Source organism: Budorcas taxicolor, chromosome X (assembly GCF_023091745.1).
Source record: "Budorcas taxicolor isolate Tak-1 chromosome X, Takin1.1, whole genome shotgun sequence".
Taxonomy (NCBI): domain Eukaryota; kingdom Metazoa; phylum Chordata; class Mammalia; order Artiodactyla; family Bovidae; genus Budorcas; species Budorcas taxicolor.
The window spans coordinates 35,153,733-35,171,601 of NC_068935.1; the positions used below are offsets into that span (position 1 = coordinate 35,153,733).

General features: G+C 34.7%; 1 protein-coding gene across 1 annotated transcript in view; it reads right to left on the reverse strand.

The window, feature by feature from the left end:
• Positions 1-17,869, reverse strand: part of STAG2 (stromal antigen 2) — a 127,791-nt gene that overhangs the window by 34,249 nt on the left and 75,673 nt on the right. The window contains exons 12-20 of the mRNA XM_052662833.1: positions 17,462-17,560; positions 17,286-17,365; positions 12,921-13,028; positions 11,940-12,051; positions 3,032-3,149; positions 2,516-2,619; positions 1,451-1,543; positions 1,220-1,309; positions 442-645 (exon numbers count right to left, since the gene is read on the reverse strand). Coding sequence (XP_052518793.1) covers positions 442-645; positions 1,220-1,309; positions 1,451-1,543; positions 2,516-2,619; positions 3,032-3,149; positions 11,940-12,051; positions 12,921-13,028; positions 17,286-17,365; positions 17,462-17,560 — 1,008 coding nt within the window. The remainder of the gene's footprint in view (positions 1-441; positions 646-1,219; positions 1,310-1,450; positions 1,544-2,515; positions 2,620-3,031; positions 3,150-11,939; positions 12,052-12,920; positions 13,029-17,285; positions 17,366-17,461; positions 17,561-17,869) is intronic.

The window sequence follows — 17,869 nt, forward strand, 5'->3', positions numbered from 1 at the left end:
ACAATGAAACACCAAAGTGAACAGTTTCTGTAATTTATCAAGGCTTTATAATATCAAAGATCATAAATAAATCAACTTCCAAACCATTAAGAAATAATCCAATTTTTGAGGTTACATGGAAACAATCTAGCTCGACTTTTCTGTTCCCTGTTCCCTAACAGCCTCCTGTTCAACTAAACCCTGGAAAACTTTCCAGATCATTCTTTAAATTAGAAAAAAGGGAAAGGTGTTAATTTTGCTTTCACCATCTCTTAAGTTACAGATTCTTGCCACCTCCCTCTCTTGGTGGAGAAAAAACAGAATCATAGAACAGAAAGTCTCAATGTCTTTTCAGCATACTACTAAGGACTATCACTACTAAGGACTGACCTGGTTATGGAGAGGGTAGGGGTGGGTGGGGCCACAGTGGGGGACAACTGACTAAATACTTGTAATACATACCTCTTGCAGAAAATCTTCAAGAAGCCGGTTAAATTTATCTGCCAACTCATCTATCAGTTGACTTCTTGAAATATCTACTCTGTTGAAAATTGTGAACTCTTCATTACAGAGTGCATGGTAAGTTTTAGAACATGCTTCCAAAACATCTGTATCTGTGTGCTTCTCTACAATATTCCGGATCTGTCGTAATAAGGCATCCAAATGCTGCAAAATCAAAGTTTCTTCATTAAAACTAAGGCATGTATGATGACAGGCATAAAATGACTGCACAACTGGGGTGAAAAGCTTCAAATACAGTAATTTTACAACAGTAGCACACACATTTTAAGTTTTTCTAGCCAAAAAATGCACTAACCCACCCAAACTTATTTCCCCTACTTCAACAGGAATAATATCTATCTCACAGGGCTTTGGTAAAATGTTAATACATATAAATATATATGTTCCTGGAACACAGTGAATGCATTCAATGAATGTTAGCTGTTTCATTTTGCAATTGTTCTTATCCAGTTACACCAATCTCCATAAACGGTCAGTGACATAGTAACATAATGTCTAGGAAGGAGGGTATTGCTATCAACATGAATCAAAGGGAAACCTCATTAATGCCATTCTCTAAATCCAACTTATCTAAAATATGTAAGGCATACAATATATAGGCTTCCTTTATATTAAATGCTATAAAAACCATATTTCAAAAAATATAAATAAGCAATATGATGGGATGAACTATATAACAATTTTTCTTCAAGGTTTATTACACACAGAAACACCCTACCTTTTCTAATCGTCCAGTGGTATATATTTCCAAATCAAAGTACTGCGGCAACTGCAACAAGTTAGTCACCTTTTCAGCATCTATAGAGTACTTTGAAATAAAAAAAAAATCATGTCAAAAACATCACAATAATGGTAAGGAAATATTATGATAAGCAGAAAATTCTGTATGGCATTTCCAAACAAAACCTGTAATTTCTTAACAACACTCTTGATACCAACACAAACTTACCTTAGCTAATAACTGAGGAAGGGCCACAGCAAAAAGTTCAGTGATTTTTGTCCTGTCATCCAACTGGGTCTTCTTCTCCTTTGCTGTAAGCACCTAAGGAAACACAACAAAGTTTCCAAGTATTTATTAATAAGCCCATTGACACTGTTAGGTGCCCGAGGTTAAATATTCAAAGTAAGTAATAAAATGACATTTTAAATGATGGATACAAAAATTTCTACTATAAAACTTGAAACCCAGAAGTAACAAAGAGAATAGCCTGCACATTATCTTTTTAAAAAACTTTGAATAGTTCTAGAGACAAAATCAATACCAAATTAGACTAACCTACCCTAACTTTGGATGAAAAGAAAAGCAGCTAGAAAATACAGTTTATTATTTTATATAGTCATGGAAGTGAGTACGATTTCAGTCAACTGTAAGTTGTGCCATGATCCATGGGTTATGAATTCAATATAATTAACTACTAGTAATTAAAAAAGAACAACAACAACAGAAAAAAACAAAAAGAGAATTGAATGCATCATGTAAGTTGCAATATTGTAACTTATATAACTGCTTCATTTATATACAAAAACACATATATAGATGTGTACTAGGTCACAATATAAAAATTATTTTTGTGCTTCACAAAGTTTGAAAGCCTGTGCAACTGTTGGTCTACAATACATTCGAACTTTGAAACAACGCATTAAAATTTAGTCCCAGGAAACAGAAATTTCCCCCATTTTAATGAATGATGCTCTTACTTTTATTTAAAGAAAGTAAATCTGTAAATAAATCAAAACGGACAAATACACCATTCTAAAATGATGCACAGCAAGCAATCTTTACAGGGACTGACAATCACTGTAGTAAACTAATAAAGTATCTTATAGAAGGAATGCAGACTTCCCAAACTGCTAATGCTTTAAAATTTACTTCTAACATATTTATAAGCAAAGATCACCTAAAAAATAAAATTTAAGATTAAAAAATTTGATTATATAGCTACAAATAAGAACTTAAAAAAAGATGTTAAAAAAGAGACATATAATTTAGAACACTGAAAATATGTTGGCGTACCCTTTTTCCTGTCCCTCTCCCCACAGGAGGATGACATTCAGCAGCTTGTCTAATGGTACAAAGCATTATTTCAATCAGAGCACTCTCTTGTCTGTCTGTTAGCGCTGGGAAAAAAATAATCAGAAAGAGTTAACCTATCTTTTTCTCTATATGCCATTTATAATCATTATATAACAGTTCTTGTGCCTGTGACAGAATCTGACCTAATGTACTAAAGAAAATCCTATTACTATATCACAAAAAGGATCAGAACAAGTTAAAACTTACTAAACATTATAAATCTGTAAACCATCAGTCCACAATATGAGAAATGAAAATATGAACAGATGCAAAAAAATAAAATGCAATAAAACATCACAAATATTGGCAGGAACTATACCTTTCTAATATTCATGTATATGAAAACAAAATTACCCAAAGACTTTGAATCATCTATTTTCATGCTAAACTGGAATAAGTAAAATCTATTTTCAAAATTACCTAGACAATAAAAATACCATAATTAAACATCCTTACCTTCCTCTCCACTAAGTGGCTCCTCCAGCAACAAGCTATTCATACATTCCCAGTCTTTGAGCAGCTCAGTAGCACAGTCCCACATGCTATCCACAAGGTATGCTGCATGCTCATGTAACTAAAATTTAAAAAGAACAATGTGCTCTTAGACAAATACCATACTGCTAAGTCGCTTCAGTGGTGTCCGACTCTGTTCGACCCCACAGACAGCAGCCCACCAGGCTCCCCCGTTCCTGGGATTCTCCAGGCAAGAATACTAGAGTGGGTTGCCATTTCCTTCTCCAATGCAAATACCATACTAGCCTTAATCAAAAGAATGGAAGCTTTGTTGGCACCATACACAAACTCAAACAACAATGTTTTTTAATGTCAAGTGGAAGAAACGAAAGAGAAGAATTGCCTTAGCTTGCTAAGTGTAAGTAAACACTGTTAGGTATTACCATTTCTCATGATAATCATTAATATGAAAATTGTTTTTGAAGAGATTATATGCATGCATTTAGTTATTACCTGACTCAAAACAGTCATCCCGTGTGAGGTCTCAGCCACGGAGTGGACGCACTCCCTGGGACCCTTTCCCAATTGGGCCTCCAGATGCGCTATGACACGGGACTTTCAAGCACTATTTAAGTCTGAATGTTGGTCAAAACCCAATTTGGTGATGTACTTTCTGCTCTATTTCTCTTTTTTTTAATGTTAGTATATTGAAAGTAAGCTAGGTAATTCTTTCATAAATATCTGTATTATTTATTTGTACATAACAAGTGACTTATTTTGTTAACAAATCCTTTGAACCTGAAATGAAAGTGTAAACTTTCTGCAAAACATTAATTGGCGCTGTTAGCAGGATTTGTGAGACAAAATGCCTCTCTTTAAGGGAAAAAAGAGATTAAGGTTGATGAAGTTTTTATTCCTAGGTTGGAAGATTCACCTTATTGCTCGTTAGCTGGTGAATGGGATTCACTGAACTGTGTGAGAATTGGAACCTTAAATTTTGCGGCTTGTGCTGATTGAGAATGGTTAAGAATGTGCCGCACTAGGTGAAAGGCTGGATGGTCCTCTCCCTAGCGTAAGGTACATGAATTTAACTTAAAATTGTCTAACGAGAAGTTAAGACATAATTGGAAAAAGAATTATGTGATTTTTGAGGACGACTGTCCATGTTACAATGCCAAAATTATATTTTAGTTGATCAAATAAATCACTAAGTCGGCTCTCCCAGTGTCCCCCACTCCCCTTTCTCCTTTCTTTGCCCTGTTGCTGCCTTACACCCCTCCATCTGCCTCTGTCTCCCTCTCCACCAGCTAATCCCCTTGTAACTTTTCCTATCTAGCAGTGGGGGGAGGGGAAGCCCAACTTCTTCCACTCCTTCTGCACGTTAGCAATTTTTTTTTCCTGCCCTGTCCAGAGTCAACTTGAGCACTACTTGGTCAATATTTTAGCTATAAAACTATGGCTACAGAAACAAAAGATTGCCGGGAGAAATATCAATAACCTCAGATATGCAGATGACACCACCCTTATGGCAGAAAGCGAAGAACTATAAGAGCCTCTTGATAAAAGTGAAAGAGGAGAGTGAAAAAGTTGGCTTAAAGCTCAACATTCAGAAAACGAAGATCATGGCATCTGGTCCCATCACTTCATGGGAAATAGATGGGGAAACAGTGGAAACAGTGTCAGACTTTATTTTTTTACTTTTTTGAGCTCAAAAATCACTGCAGATGGTGACTGCAGCCATGAAATTAAAAGACGCTTACTCCTTGAAAGGAAAGTTATGACCAACCTAGATAGCATATTCAAAAGCAGAGACATTACTTTGCCAACAAAGTCCGTCTAGTCAAGGCTATGGTTTTTCCAGTGGCCATGTATGGATGTGAGAGTTGGACTATAAAGAAAGCTGAATGCCAAAGTATTGATGCTTTTGAATTGTGGTGATGGAGAAGACTCTTGAGAATTCCTTGTACTTCAAGGAGATCCAACCAATTCATCCTAAAGGAAATCAGTCCTTAATATTCATTGGAAGGATTGGTGCTGAAGCTGAAACTCCAATACTTTGGCCACCTGATGTGAAGAACTGACTCACTAGAAAAAACCCTGATGCTGGGAAAGATTGAGGGCAGGAGAAGCAGACGACAGAGGATGAGATGGTTGGATGGCATCACCGACTCAATGGACATGAGTTTGAGTAAACTTGGGGAGTTGGTGATGGACAGGGAGGCCTGGAGTGCTGTAGTCCATGGGGTCACGAACAGTTGGACTCAACTGAACTGAACAGAAAGGCAAGATGACTTTTTTGGCACAGGATGGCCATGGTATTCTTTAGACTCTGGAGAAAACTGGTTAAAACATTTTTTTTTTCCTTTGAAACTGCAAAACCAGTTCTTTTTACATATGCAATTAAAAACAGCTAGCTTTTTACAAAGGCCTGCCTAGGAAAAAGCTTGAAGTTAACCCTTGCCCGGGCTTTCCAGATGGTACTAGTGGTAAAGAATCTGTCTGCTAATGCAGGAGCTGCAAGAGACATGGGTTCAATTCCTGGGTTTGGAAGATCCCCTCAAGGATTCCCCTGGGCAGAGGAATTTAACTTACAACTGGAGCCCTGGTAGGCTACAGTCCATGGGGTCACGAAGAGTTTGAGAGGACTGAAGCAATTTAGGATGGCACACAACCTACGCCATGTCCTTGAAATACAGAGCCCAATTTGCCTGAGACCTCCGCTTTGGGCAAATGGAAATTTCAAGCCAAGATTAAAAAATAAATAAATAAAGGGAAAGAGAGAAAAGAGTCAAAGAGACATTTTAAATCTCAAGTGGAAAACTATGAGATCCTCTGTCTGTCTATCTGGATTTATCTATGTCTCAGTGTGTGTCTTTGTTTTTGGATAATATGAGGTTAGTTTGTAAATGAGCTCTAATTCAACTGGCTTAAAGAAAAGTAAGTGCTTACAAATCAATTACAAGAGAAATTAACCTAAATGAATTTCAGCTTCATGTGAACTGCGACATATTCAATATTAAATATCTAGTATTAATGCTTGTTTGCAAATCTAATTAAGACACGTCTGAGTCATCAACATTGTGTAATACTTTTATTGTGCCTAGGTTTAATGCAAGCTAAATTTGTCAACAAGGAAAGTAAGTCAAGTGAAGAAACTTTTTTTAAAAAAAATGAAAAACAGAAATGGAACAAGAGCTTTTAGATAAACTCTATTAAAACTAATTATACTTAAGGAACGGCTATCTAAAATAGTCTCTCCAGACAGGGGTAACTTGAATTTCTATGCTTGTGCTAAACTAAGTGATAAACATTTATTGAAATTTTTCCAAAATTCATTTCATTTCCAAATAAAATAAAATTTTGAAACATTAATTACTGAACACTAACTTTCTCTTACAGAGAAACTAAAGAGATTTTGGACCGTTAATGAATATGTTTGGTGCCATCCTGAGATGTTGTCTATAAGAAAGCAAATGCTTTCAGAAATTAAAACTGGTACTTATGTTCACCAATATACAGAATGCTAATATTAAGGGCAGTTCATGGTCAGTTAGGGAAAATAGGTTAAAAAAAAGAAAGAAAGAAAAAAGGTATGAGAAATGAAATGACATTTTATTAAGAAAAAAGAAAGTAGGTCTGACTTACAGGTGGCTGTTTCTAAAAAAACAAAGTAATTAAGAAAAAGAGAGAGAGAGGCTTTATGAAAAGTGGACCCCAAGAAAAGAGTTTTGCATATAATACAAGTTTTCTTGAGATGTTGAACTGCCTTTGATAATGGATTTTAAGTTTCTTTACCTCTGGAGTAATCTGTTCTATGTTTACCTTTGAAATCTTTTGTTAACTTTTGGCTAATCTTGTGCTAACTTTGGTTGTTTACCAATGACCTATATACTATTTAACGGTTATAAATCCTGTTGATATTTTTGGCAAAACTTAGTAAAATTAAATTCTAATGAAGTTCTTTTGACCTCTAGCTGGCTTTAGGATGCTTCAGAGGGCCCCTGAGACATCCCAAAGAGAGGTATTAAAATACCTGGGTTCATTTGACATGTTAAATTACATGGGAAATACTGTTGGAGGCGTGATAAATCTTCTCAGGTTATACTATATGGTTGATATTACTACTATAGATATTCTGAAATTATGTGGAATTCATAAAGATATGATATGTCCTGATAAAATGTTGTCAATTACAATTTTAGTTATCATATTTAAGTGTTACACATCACACCAATGACCAGATTGCTTTGTCAACTGTAATACAATCAGATTTTAAACATGCCTTCAATGGTTTCACCCCAATGCCTTTGAAAGAATACTGCTACTTCTTCCAAATTTATGGAAAAGACTTTTCTAATATTAACCAGATAAACAAATTTTGTTATTAACAGTAAGCTGGTACCATTCTAAAGGAGATCAACCCTGGGATTTCTTTGGAAGGAATGATGCTAAAGCTGAAACTCTAGTACTTTGGCCACCTCATGCGAAGAGTTGGCTCATTGGAAAAGACTCTGATGCTGGGAGGGATTGGGGGCAGGAGGAGAAGGGGACGACAGAGGATGAGACAGCTGGATGGCATCACTGACTCAATGGACGTGAGTCTGAGTGAACTCCGGGAGTTGGTGATGGACAGGGAGGCCTGGCGTGCTGTGATTCATGCGGTCGCAAAGAGTCGGACACGACTAAGCAACTGAACTGAACTGAAGCTGGTACCAAACTGGTATCTGGTTTTCTCTCTTTGTTAAGAGAACAAAGTTTTCTTAGAATATGGCTTTTGACAAGAGATTGTGAATTTCTTTGCCTTTAAGTGATTTATATTTGTTTTTAAAGTCTTTTGTTATTTTGGTAAAGTAAGTAAGCATTCTCTATGAAGATTATGGTACATGTAGATAAAGCTTCTTCTGCTTCTACAAAATTAACCCCTTCCTGTCAAACTACCGCTATCCTGATGCCCTTAAAACATGGCAAATAGTCTACTCCTAAATTGGGGAATTTAAAATGGGTAAGCAACAGCTGTAAATCAAACAGTCAGGGCTATGGGAAATCCAAGACTGCCACTTGGCTTTTCCAGGCTCCCTGACAAACGTCATTTTTATTTGATGGGATAAAGCATTCCCTGGCTGCAAGGTTAATGTCCTCACAATGAAAAATGTTTATGTTTCACTGAACATTAAATCTTAGTTTTGTTCCTCACTTCTGAGATAGTTCCTTGTTGTTATATTACTAAAAATTTAATTAAGTTGTTAAAAGAACACTCTAATTTTGTTTCTAATGCTTGTATCAGCAGTCAAGCTTCAGATAAAGATTAAATGCTCCATGATGTACAACCAGGGGATTAACACCTGGATATAACCATTTAACTAAGTTAGATGACCTCGGGTACACTGAGCTATACCGAATGAAAGTTCCTGACTTAAATTCTTGCTTGTGACCTTACTAATAACTGCTAGTTGTATTATTTTCTATGTTGCCTGTTTCACAAAATTGTTGTCTTTTACATTTCCAAGTATGTGACTGAGCCAATGATAAAATAATGATATGTACAGTTCCACAGAACTTAGTATCTGAGGGGGACTAGTTCCAAGACCACTCATAGATTTTCCAAGGATGCTCAAGTTAATGGTATAAAGTGAAGTGAAAGTGAAAGTCACTCAGTCGTACCCGCCTCTTTGCAGACAGGCCAGAATTCTCCAGGCCAGAATACTGCAGTGGGTAACCTTTCCCTTCTCCAGGGGATCTTCCCAACCCAAGGATCAAACCCAGGTCTCCCACATTGCAGGCGCATTCTTTACCAGCTGAGCCACAAAGGAAACCCAATGATATAAAATGGTATAGTATTTACACATAACCTATTCTCATCCTTTCATATACTTTAAATCAACTCTAGATAACTTATAATACGTAATACAATGCAAATACTATGTGAATAGTTGACAGTACATGGCAAATTCAAGTTTGGCTTTTTCAAACTTCTGGAATTAAAAAAAAAATATTTTCAATCCACTATTGGTTGAATCCCCTGCTAGCTGAATCTGTGCACAGATGGGGGGCTGGCAACTGTATTACATAAGTGAACTACTCTCAGTTATAAAATATACTACAAATATATTGTAACATAATGGGAGTGGTAATGATTATGTAAAGCATAAAATACATGATTACTTATCAATTCACTGACTTCCCTGGTGGCTCAGATGGTAAAAGCATCTGCCTACAATGCCGGAGACCTGGGTTCAATCCCTGGGTAGGGAAGATCCCCGGGAGAAAGAAATGGCAATCAACTCCAGTACTCTTGCCTGGAAAATCCCATGGATGGAGGAGCCTGATAGGCTACAGACCATGGGATCGCAAAGTCGGACACAACTGAGTGACTTCACTTTCACTTTATCAATTCACTATATAAGTAAATCATTTCTCTTCAGTGTGTGAAGCTTTAAAGGGCCCTACAGCTATCCAACACATTTTAGGAGACAAACATTACCATGATACCAAAACCCATCAAAGACATTAAACTTTAAAATACACACACATACCAACACATTGCATGAACATGGAGAAAACATTCTCAAAAAAATCAGTAAACTGAAACCAACAATATGTAAAAAGGATAACAGATCACAACTAAGTAGAAGTTAGGTTATCCTAGGAATGCAAGGTTGAGTCAACATTCAAAAAATCAATCAATATAATTCACCACATTAATGTAATGAAAGATACAATAAAGGATAAAGAAAAAGCACTGGACAGAAGTCAACATCCACTCATGATAAAACTTCTCAGCACCCACACACTTATGGACAATCAATCTTTGACAAATGAGAATTGAATATACAATGGAAAAAAGACAGTCTCTTCAGCAAGTGGTGTTGGGAAAGCTGGACAGCCTCAAGTAAACCAAAGAAGCTAGAAGACACCCTCTTACCACACACAGAAATAAACTCAAAATGGCTCAAAGACTTAAATATAAGACAGGACAACATAAAATTCCCAGAAGAAAACATTCTCTGACATAAATCATAGCAATCTTAGGTCAACCTCTCAAGGCAAAAGAAATAAAAACAAACAAATGCAACCTACTCAAACTTATAAGCTTTTACACAGCAAAGGAAAGCATAAACAAAATGAAAAAAATAACCTAATGACCAGGAGAAAACATTTGCAAACAATGTGATGGACAAGGGCTTAATTGACAGAATATACAAACAACTCATACAACTCAATATCAATAAAACAAACAATCTAATCAAAAAAAGGACAGAAGACCTAAACAGACATTTCTCCAAAAACATACAGATGGCCAACAGGCACATAAAAAGAAGCTTATCATTGCTAATTATTTGAGAAATGCAAATCAAAACTACAATGAGGTACCACCTCACACTGGTCAGAATGGCCATGTCTATAAATAATAAAAGGCTGAAAAGGATGTGGAGAAAAGGGAACCCTCCTACACTGTTGGTAAAAATGTAAATTGGTGCAGTCAATATGGAAAACAGTATGGAGGTTCCTCAAAAAACTAAAAATAGAGTTGCCATATAATTCAGCAATCCCACTCCTGGGCATATATCCAGAGAAAACTATAATTTGAAAAGATGCATGCACCCCTATGTTCATAGCAGCACTATTTTCAATTGGCAAGATATGGAAACAAATTAAATGTCCATCAACACATGAATGGAAGGGTATAGGGACTTCCCTAGCAGTTCAGTTGTTAAGATAATAAAATAATGCCATTTGCAACAACATGGATGGACCTAGAGATTAGCATACTAAGCAAAGTCAGAAAGAAAAAGACAAATACTACACGGTATCACTTATATGTAGAATCTAAAATATGATACAAACTTATCAACAAAACAAAAACAGACTTACAGACATAAAGAATAGACTTGTGGTTGCCAAGGCAGAGAAGAGGTGGGGAAGAAAAGAACTTGGTGCTTGGGATTAGCAGATGTAAGCCATTATATATAAGAGGGGTAAAAAAGAAGGTTTTAGTACAGCACAGGGAAGTATATTTAATAACCTTTGATAAACCATAACGAAAAAAAGTGAAAAGTATGTATGTGTGTCAGTGTATATAAATTGATTCACTTTGCTGAATCAATTATGTTTCAATAAAATTTTTAAACAACTTCTCAGCAAAAGAAGGGACAGGAGGAAACATCCTCAATATAATAAGCAGCTACACAACACCTGTAACTAACAACATAATTAATGCTGAAATACTGGATGCTTTTCCCTTAAGATCAGGAACAATCCAAATCTATCCTCTCACCACTTCTATTCAACATTCTACTGAATATCCTAGCCATTACAATAAGGCTGGGGAAACAAATGGCAAGAATGTAGGAAAGGAAAAAGTAAAATTATCCCTACTTGAAAATGACTTGATTGCATATTACAGAAAATCCTAAGAATTTTAATAAAAACTTACTTTAAAAGTGAATGTAGCAAAACTGCAGTAAGAGGTCAATATGCAAAAACCAACTGTATTTCTCTATACTAGAAAACAACAACAATCATCATCACAGGTACCAAATATTGAAAACTAACAAAATGTTAGATCTGTGCTAACAGTTTTATATGGGTTATCTCAGTGTTATCTAAGAAATTGTTATCCACACATTTAGAAGGAAAATGGGCTTAAGAAAGGTCAAGTAACTGAATCAAAGTTATATAAATATGAAGTACAGAAGTCAAATTGGTAATCAGGTCTTTCTAGCTCCAAAATTTATGCTCTTAGCATTACATATAAATCATATTATTTGAGTATCTTACTAACATAAATTGGTAGAACTCTATGTTATTCAACACTTACTGTGATATTTGGAAGATTTTAAGATTTACATCATTTTAACCTCATCTCCGAATTGTTTTGAACGGAAGTATAAAATGAACAACATCAACTAACCTCACTTTCCAGAAAGAAAAAAACCAATGTTTTAACAAGGTTGGCATTTGGACCCTGTCGTCCCCTTCTTTTCATCATTCCATCCTCCTCTGGATCTCGACGACTGAAGAGCCTAAGATCAATGCAAAATACTTTTAAAACAAAACAAAAATTTCTTAATTAAGAAATTTAAAAAACCTGTCTGGATTCCATCTTTAAGCAACTAACAGAGGAATAAATCGGAGCTGGGTAGGTACAGTACTGTCCAACTCTATACCCAAGTAATCCTTTTCCATTTCACACTGATGGTACTTCTAAATGTTTCTGAATGATTTCTTTTTGAAAATCTTACTGCATGTTATGTAATCATTTCTTTTTACAAAAGTATCACAACAACTAACCTATAACATTTATGCACATAAATATATTATAAATATTTTTCTCCTTAAAAATGACATATCTTTTCCTCCTATCCCTCCTGTACAATTATCCCAAGTCTGAACTTAGTGGCCTTTTTCTATGGATATCATGGTCATTCTTATAAACAACAAAAAAGTTATCACTGGATAACAATGAATAAAAAATTGTAGCATAAATACTTTGTATCATGTACTCTTAATAAACGTGTCACCTCAAATGAGCATTTTAATAAAATCTTACAAAAATATAGTTTAGTCTACATGTTTCCGTTTTCTTTAAAACCACTACATGATATCTGCTGAATATTTTCGGTGATCAGATATTCACACTGCTACTACCTAATCTGAAGTGTTAAACAGCAATATAAATGTGAAGAGAGTAAAGGATTCTTGTGGTTCTTATATCAAACTGTTATCAAAGTACTTTTATTATATTCAAAAATACTTTAAAATACATAAAAATAGGCTTAAGACCTATACTGAATAAATTATTAATAAGTCATATATATATATATTTTATAACACAATAAATTACTGCCATTAAAGTGACTTTAGAAAATGAACAACAGAAATGCAGATTTACTTTTTGTACAGAAATTCTCCAGCTGCTACTGCTACTGGCCGATGAGCTGAATAAACCAGATGATAGACATTTTCACAATCTTCTGCAGTAAGAACTTCTTCACTACTCCTGAAAACAAATAAGCATTAGCAGTTTTCAAAACAATGCTGTAATTTAAGTTTACTGGTACAAAAATTCATACTCATACATTAAAAAATAGTATTTTCACTTTTAAACTTGTTTTAAAAAAAAGGTCATTAAGTTGTTTCAAGAAGAAATCAATCTTACTTGATTATCATCTATTAGTAAAAGCACTTGATTATCATCTATTAGTAAAAGCATCCTCTGACAAAAAAGCTGAGTATTTTGTGAACACCCAAGATCAGACCTAAAATTAGAGTGAATATCGGGCATAAAGAAATACATAGTAAGAGAAATAACCACGTGACAAGTGTGCTAAAGGGAAATGAAGACAAAATAATATAAACTAACACAGAAAATAAAGTAGTGGCACACTCAGTGTGTGCGTGTGTCCTCAGTCGTGTTCCACTCTGAAATCTCATTGACTGTAGCCTGCCAGGCTCCTCTGTCCATGGGATTCTCCAGGCGAGAATACTAGAGTGGGTTGCCAAGCCCTTCTCCAGGGGATCTTCCCCACCCAGCAATCGAACTGGAGTGTTGTGCCTCTGTCTCCTACATTGGCAGGCAGATTCTTTACCATTTGAACCACTTGGAGCTTAGTTAATAATCAAAGAAAACACGTCACATGTATTTCATGGTAATATTAAGGATACAATTTTGCAACGTTAAAATATACTAATACTCCAGTTACCTCACAATGATGAAGAATAATATTTCATTCACCATGCACTAAACATCATATAAAACAATGCAAAAGAAGTTTTCCAAATAATAAAATTTAAGTGCCAAAGATGTTTAATTACAATTTATCATTAAAAAAAACTCACTAAAATATAGTGCTTGTTTTATTGATCTTACTTTAAGAGAAGAAAGTAAACATAACAAATCTTGGTAAATCAAAGTCATTATTAGGCCCATCAACCACAGAACCAGGGTAAACCTTGCTGGGTTTTCCAAACCAAGACCCTGTGTTTGAAGTTGTGGCCTCTGGCATCTCTTTCCCCCTAATATGCTTTTTGCCACTTTATAACTACATATAAATAAATACACACACATACTGAATCATATCAAACTACAGCAAATTTGAGGTAGTTCACTAATTTTAAGCCATAAGGAATGTTCCTGAAAGTTTCAGTTATTAGGTATATACATGGCTGAATCAACAAAAAAAAGTGTCCACATGGTATTACAGAGGAAGAGGGGAGAAGCTATAGAAATTAAGTAGAGTACTACTATTTTCTTATTTAATTCAGGACAGTTTTATAACATATACATATATAATAATTCATAATTTTTAAACCCAAAGAAAAATGCAATGGTTAAGACTGCTCAAAATCCCCCCCGTTAAGTGAATTCTCAGAAAACGTCAGTGCATATATAGAGCTACCTTCTTTTTTTTTCTGACTTCTAATTTTTATTTCATATTGGAATATAATTGATTTACTATGTATGTTACATTAGTTTCAAGTGTGCAGCAACATGATTTAGTTATACATACACACATACTTATTCTTTTTCAGATTCTTTTTCCCATAAAGGTTATTACCAAGTACTGAGCAAAGTTCCCTGTACTATACAGTAGGTCCTTTTGGATTATCTATTTTATATGTAACAGGGTTAATCTCAACCTACAAATTTAAATTAGGAGGTAGAGCTACCTTCTTTTAAATAACTGTAATGTAGTCCATTTCATATAAATGGGGTTGACAACCACACTCCTCACACAGGACTGCTGCATTAAATAAGATAACCCCTATAAGGAGCTTGTATTAGCTGTCATATATTAACTTAATTCTTCCTCTATTGATAATCATCTAGAATATTTCCAATATTCTATTACAAACAGTACTATGTTAGACAATGAGAACATTTTAAATTTTGGATACCACCAAGCTTTTTTCACCAGGGCTTCCCAGGTGGCTCAGATGATAAAGCGTCTGCCTGCAATGTGGAAGACCTGGGTTCAATCCCTGTGTCAGGAAAATCCCCTGGAGAAGGAAATGACAACCCACTCCAGTACTCTTGCCTGGAAAATTCCATGGACGGAGGAGCCTGGTAGGCTACAGTCCATGGGGTCGCAAGGAGTCCGAACAATTGAGCGACTTCACTTTCACACTTTTCTCCAAAGAGGCTATCCTAGTTTATAGCCCCATCAATAGTTTATGGGTTTGTTTCTGCACAGCCTTCTGCAATGAATGTATTACCAAACACATTAATCTTTGTAAAAAAGTAGGTTAAAAAAAAGTCTCATTTTAATATACATGTCTCTGAGTATGACCAAACATCTTTTTGCATGTTTAATTTTTTATTTCTGTCAGTGACATGGTTCCTAACTTTTGACTCTTTTACTACTGGGTTGCTGTTCTTTTTACTGATTTATTGAAAGTGACTCCTACAGTGCAAATTTTCTGCCCAGTCTGTCATTTGTTTTCTGAGTTTACATTATGGCATATACATATTTGTAGTTTTTTATGTAGTTAAAATTCAGTAATTTTTTTTAATGTCTAGGTTTTATGCCATTCTCAGAAAGACACTGCCAGTTTACATATAAAATTAAAATATTTAATCTTCTCAGTTTTCATCTAACACTTTAATGATTTCATTTATTTACATTTAGACATTTCATCCATCCTGAAATTATTTCTGTATAAGGAATGAAATATGAATCCAATTTAATTTTCCCCCAAATAGAACCTAAGTGTCATAACATCATTTATTTTGATATAAAACCACCCTTACCCTACACTAGGTTCCTAGATACATTTAAGTTTGTCTCTGTTCTTTATTCTGTGTCACTCATTTCTGTCTGTTTACACACCAGTACCAAAACTTAAAAGTTACTAGGGTGAGGAGAGGGAGACATAAAATAGGATTTTGGGATTAACACATACACACTGATATGTATAAAGCAGATAACCAGCAAGGACCTACTACATAAATGTATAACTGAATCACTTTGCTGTACACCTAAAACTAACACAATAAATCAATTATACTTCAATTTTTAAAAATTAGTAATAATAATAAAGTCAATGTTGTTTTATAATTTTGACTTAAAATCATAGCAGGCAGTCATCTCTCATTAGTTTCTATCAGAATTTTGCTGGCTACTCTTACACGATGACTTTCTCATATGAGTATCAGAATTAGAATGTTGTTAAAAGGCCCTTTGTGACAGGCAATTCACGATAAACATGTACACACTTCTGTATTTAAAATGGATAACCAACAAAGACCTACTATATAGCAGAGGGAACTCTGCTCAGTGTTATGTGGCAGCCTGGATGGGAAGGGGGGGAGAAAGGATACATGTATATGTATGGCTGAATCCCTTCCCTGTTCACCTGAAACTATCACAGTATCATTCGTTAAACGGCTATACCCCAGTATAAAATTAAAAAATAAATAAAAAGCCCTTAGCAACTATCTGGATCATGTTAACAACCTAAATGTCCACCGATGGATGAATATATAAAATGTGGTATACTGAGTGTCAAAAGGAATGAAATTCTGATACATAACAACATGGATGAACCCTGAAGACATCATGCTAAGTGAAACACGCCTGATATGAAAGGCCAAATATTACATACTTTCACATATATGAGGTACCCAAAACAGTCAAATTCAGAGATGAAAAGTAGACAATATGATGCAAAATCATACTGTGCAGTCCTTTACAGAGGATCAGTATGAAATGATAAAAACACTCTGGAGATGGATAATGGTGATGATGGCTGCACAACAATATGAATGTACTTAATTCCACTGATCTGTACACTGAAATATGTTTAAATGGTAAATCTTACATTACATATATCACCACAATCTTTTTAAAAAGGGGAAAAGTGAATTGCATCAATCCTACATTTTAACATAATATGTTTTAAATTCAGATTGTTTACAGAGAAGTTTCAGTAAATACTAATTTCTAAAAGTGTGACAAAATACAATACACATATTTAACACACTTGAGTGTTTGACTTAATTTCAAGAGCATCTAAAGACAGTAAAATTGAAAGAAAACTAGTCAAGAATGAAAACACATGAATTCCCAGCTCAGTTAGAATGTTCTAGTTCAATGGTCCTCTCTTCCTATCTTCTCAACTTTACATGAGAAAACTAAACTTCTTGCTGTAAAACTCCAAGTTATTGAAATTTAGACATAGATAAATTTAAACCAAGTATGCTACTGTATTTTTAAGATATGTAGACATTAGCAATATGCAGTAAATACATACTTACTGTAAAACAAGAGTGAGTAATTTTATTGCTTGTACTGCAACATCATATTCTTTGTCAAGGGTCATAGAAACAATTCTATCCTAAGGGCGAAAAAAAGAAAATATTCTTAAAGGGAAACCAAGAGAAAAATACTTGCAAACAACAGGTAAATGTTAAATACTTAGAGTAATACTAACCTTGAACCGACTGGTAAATAGCTCCAGTTTGGAATTAAGTTCCTTGTTATAATAAAGCCCTTGTAGAGCAGTGAGACATTTGAGTCTTACCTCACCTTGCTGAATTAAATGAGAGGAGAAAATGCATTAAAACTTTGCATATTTTCAACCTGAGCACACAAGATATCTTCTACCACATCTTCTACTTTAAATATGTTCTATACTATGGTATTTCTTCAGAAACTCTCATCCTTGACAATGCAAAAATAGGAATCAATACATACGTTTAAGACTAAATACCTCTGGATTACTATTACTATAGGTCAAATGAAATTATTTTGAAAATTTGTTCAGAGCAATGTTATTGTGAAAGATGACAGTAGCATATTTCACAGTAAGTTTTCCTTTATAGAAAATAATATTGGTAAG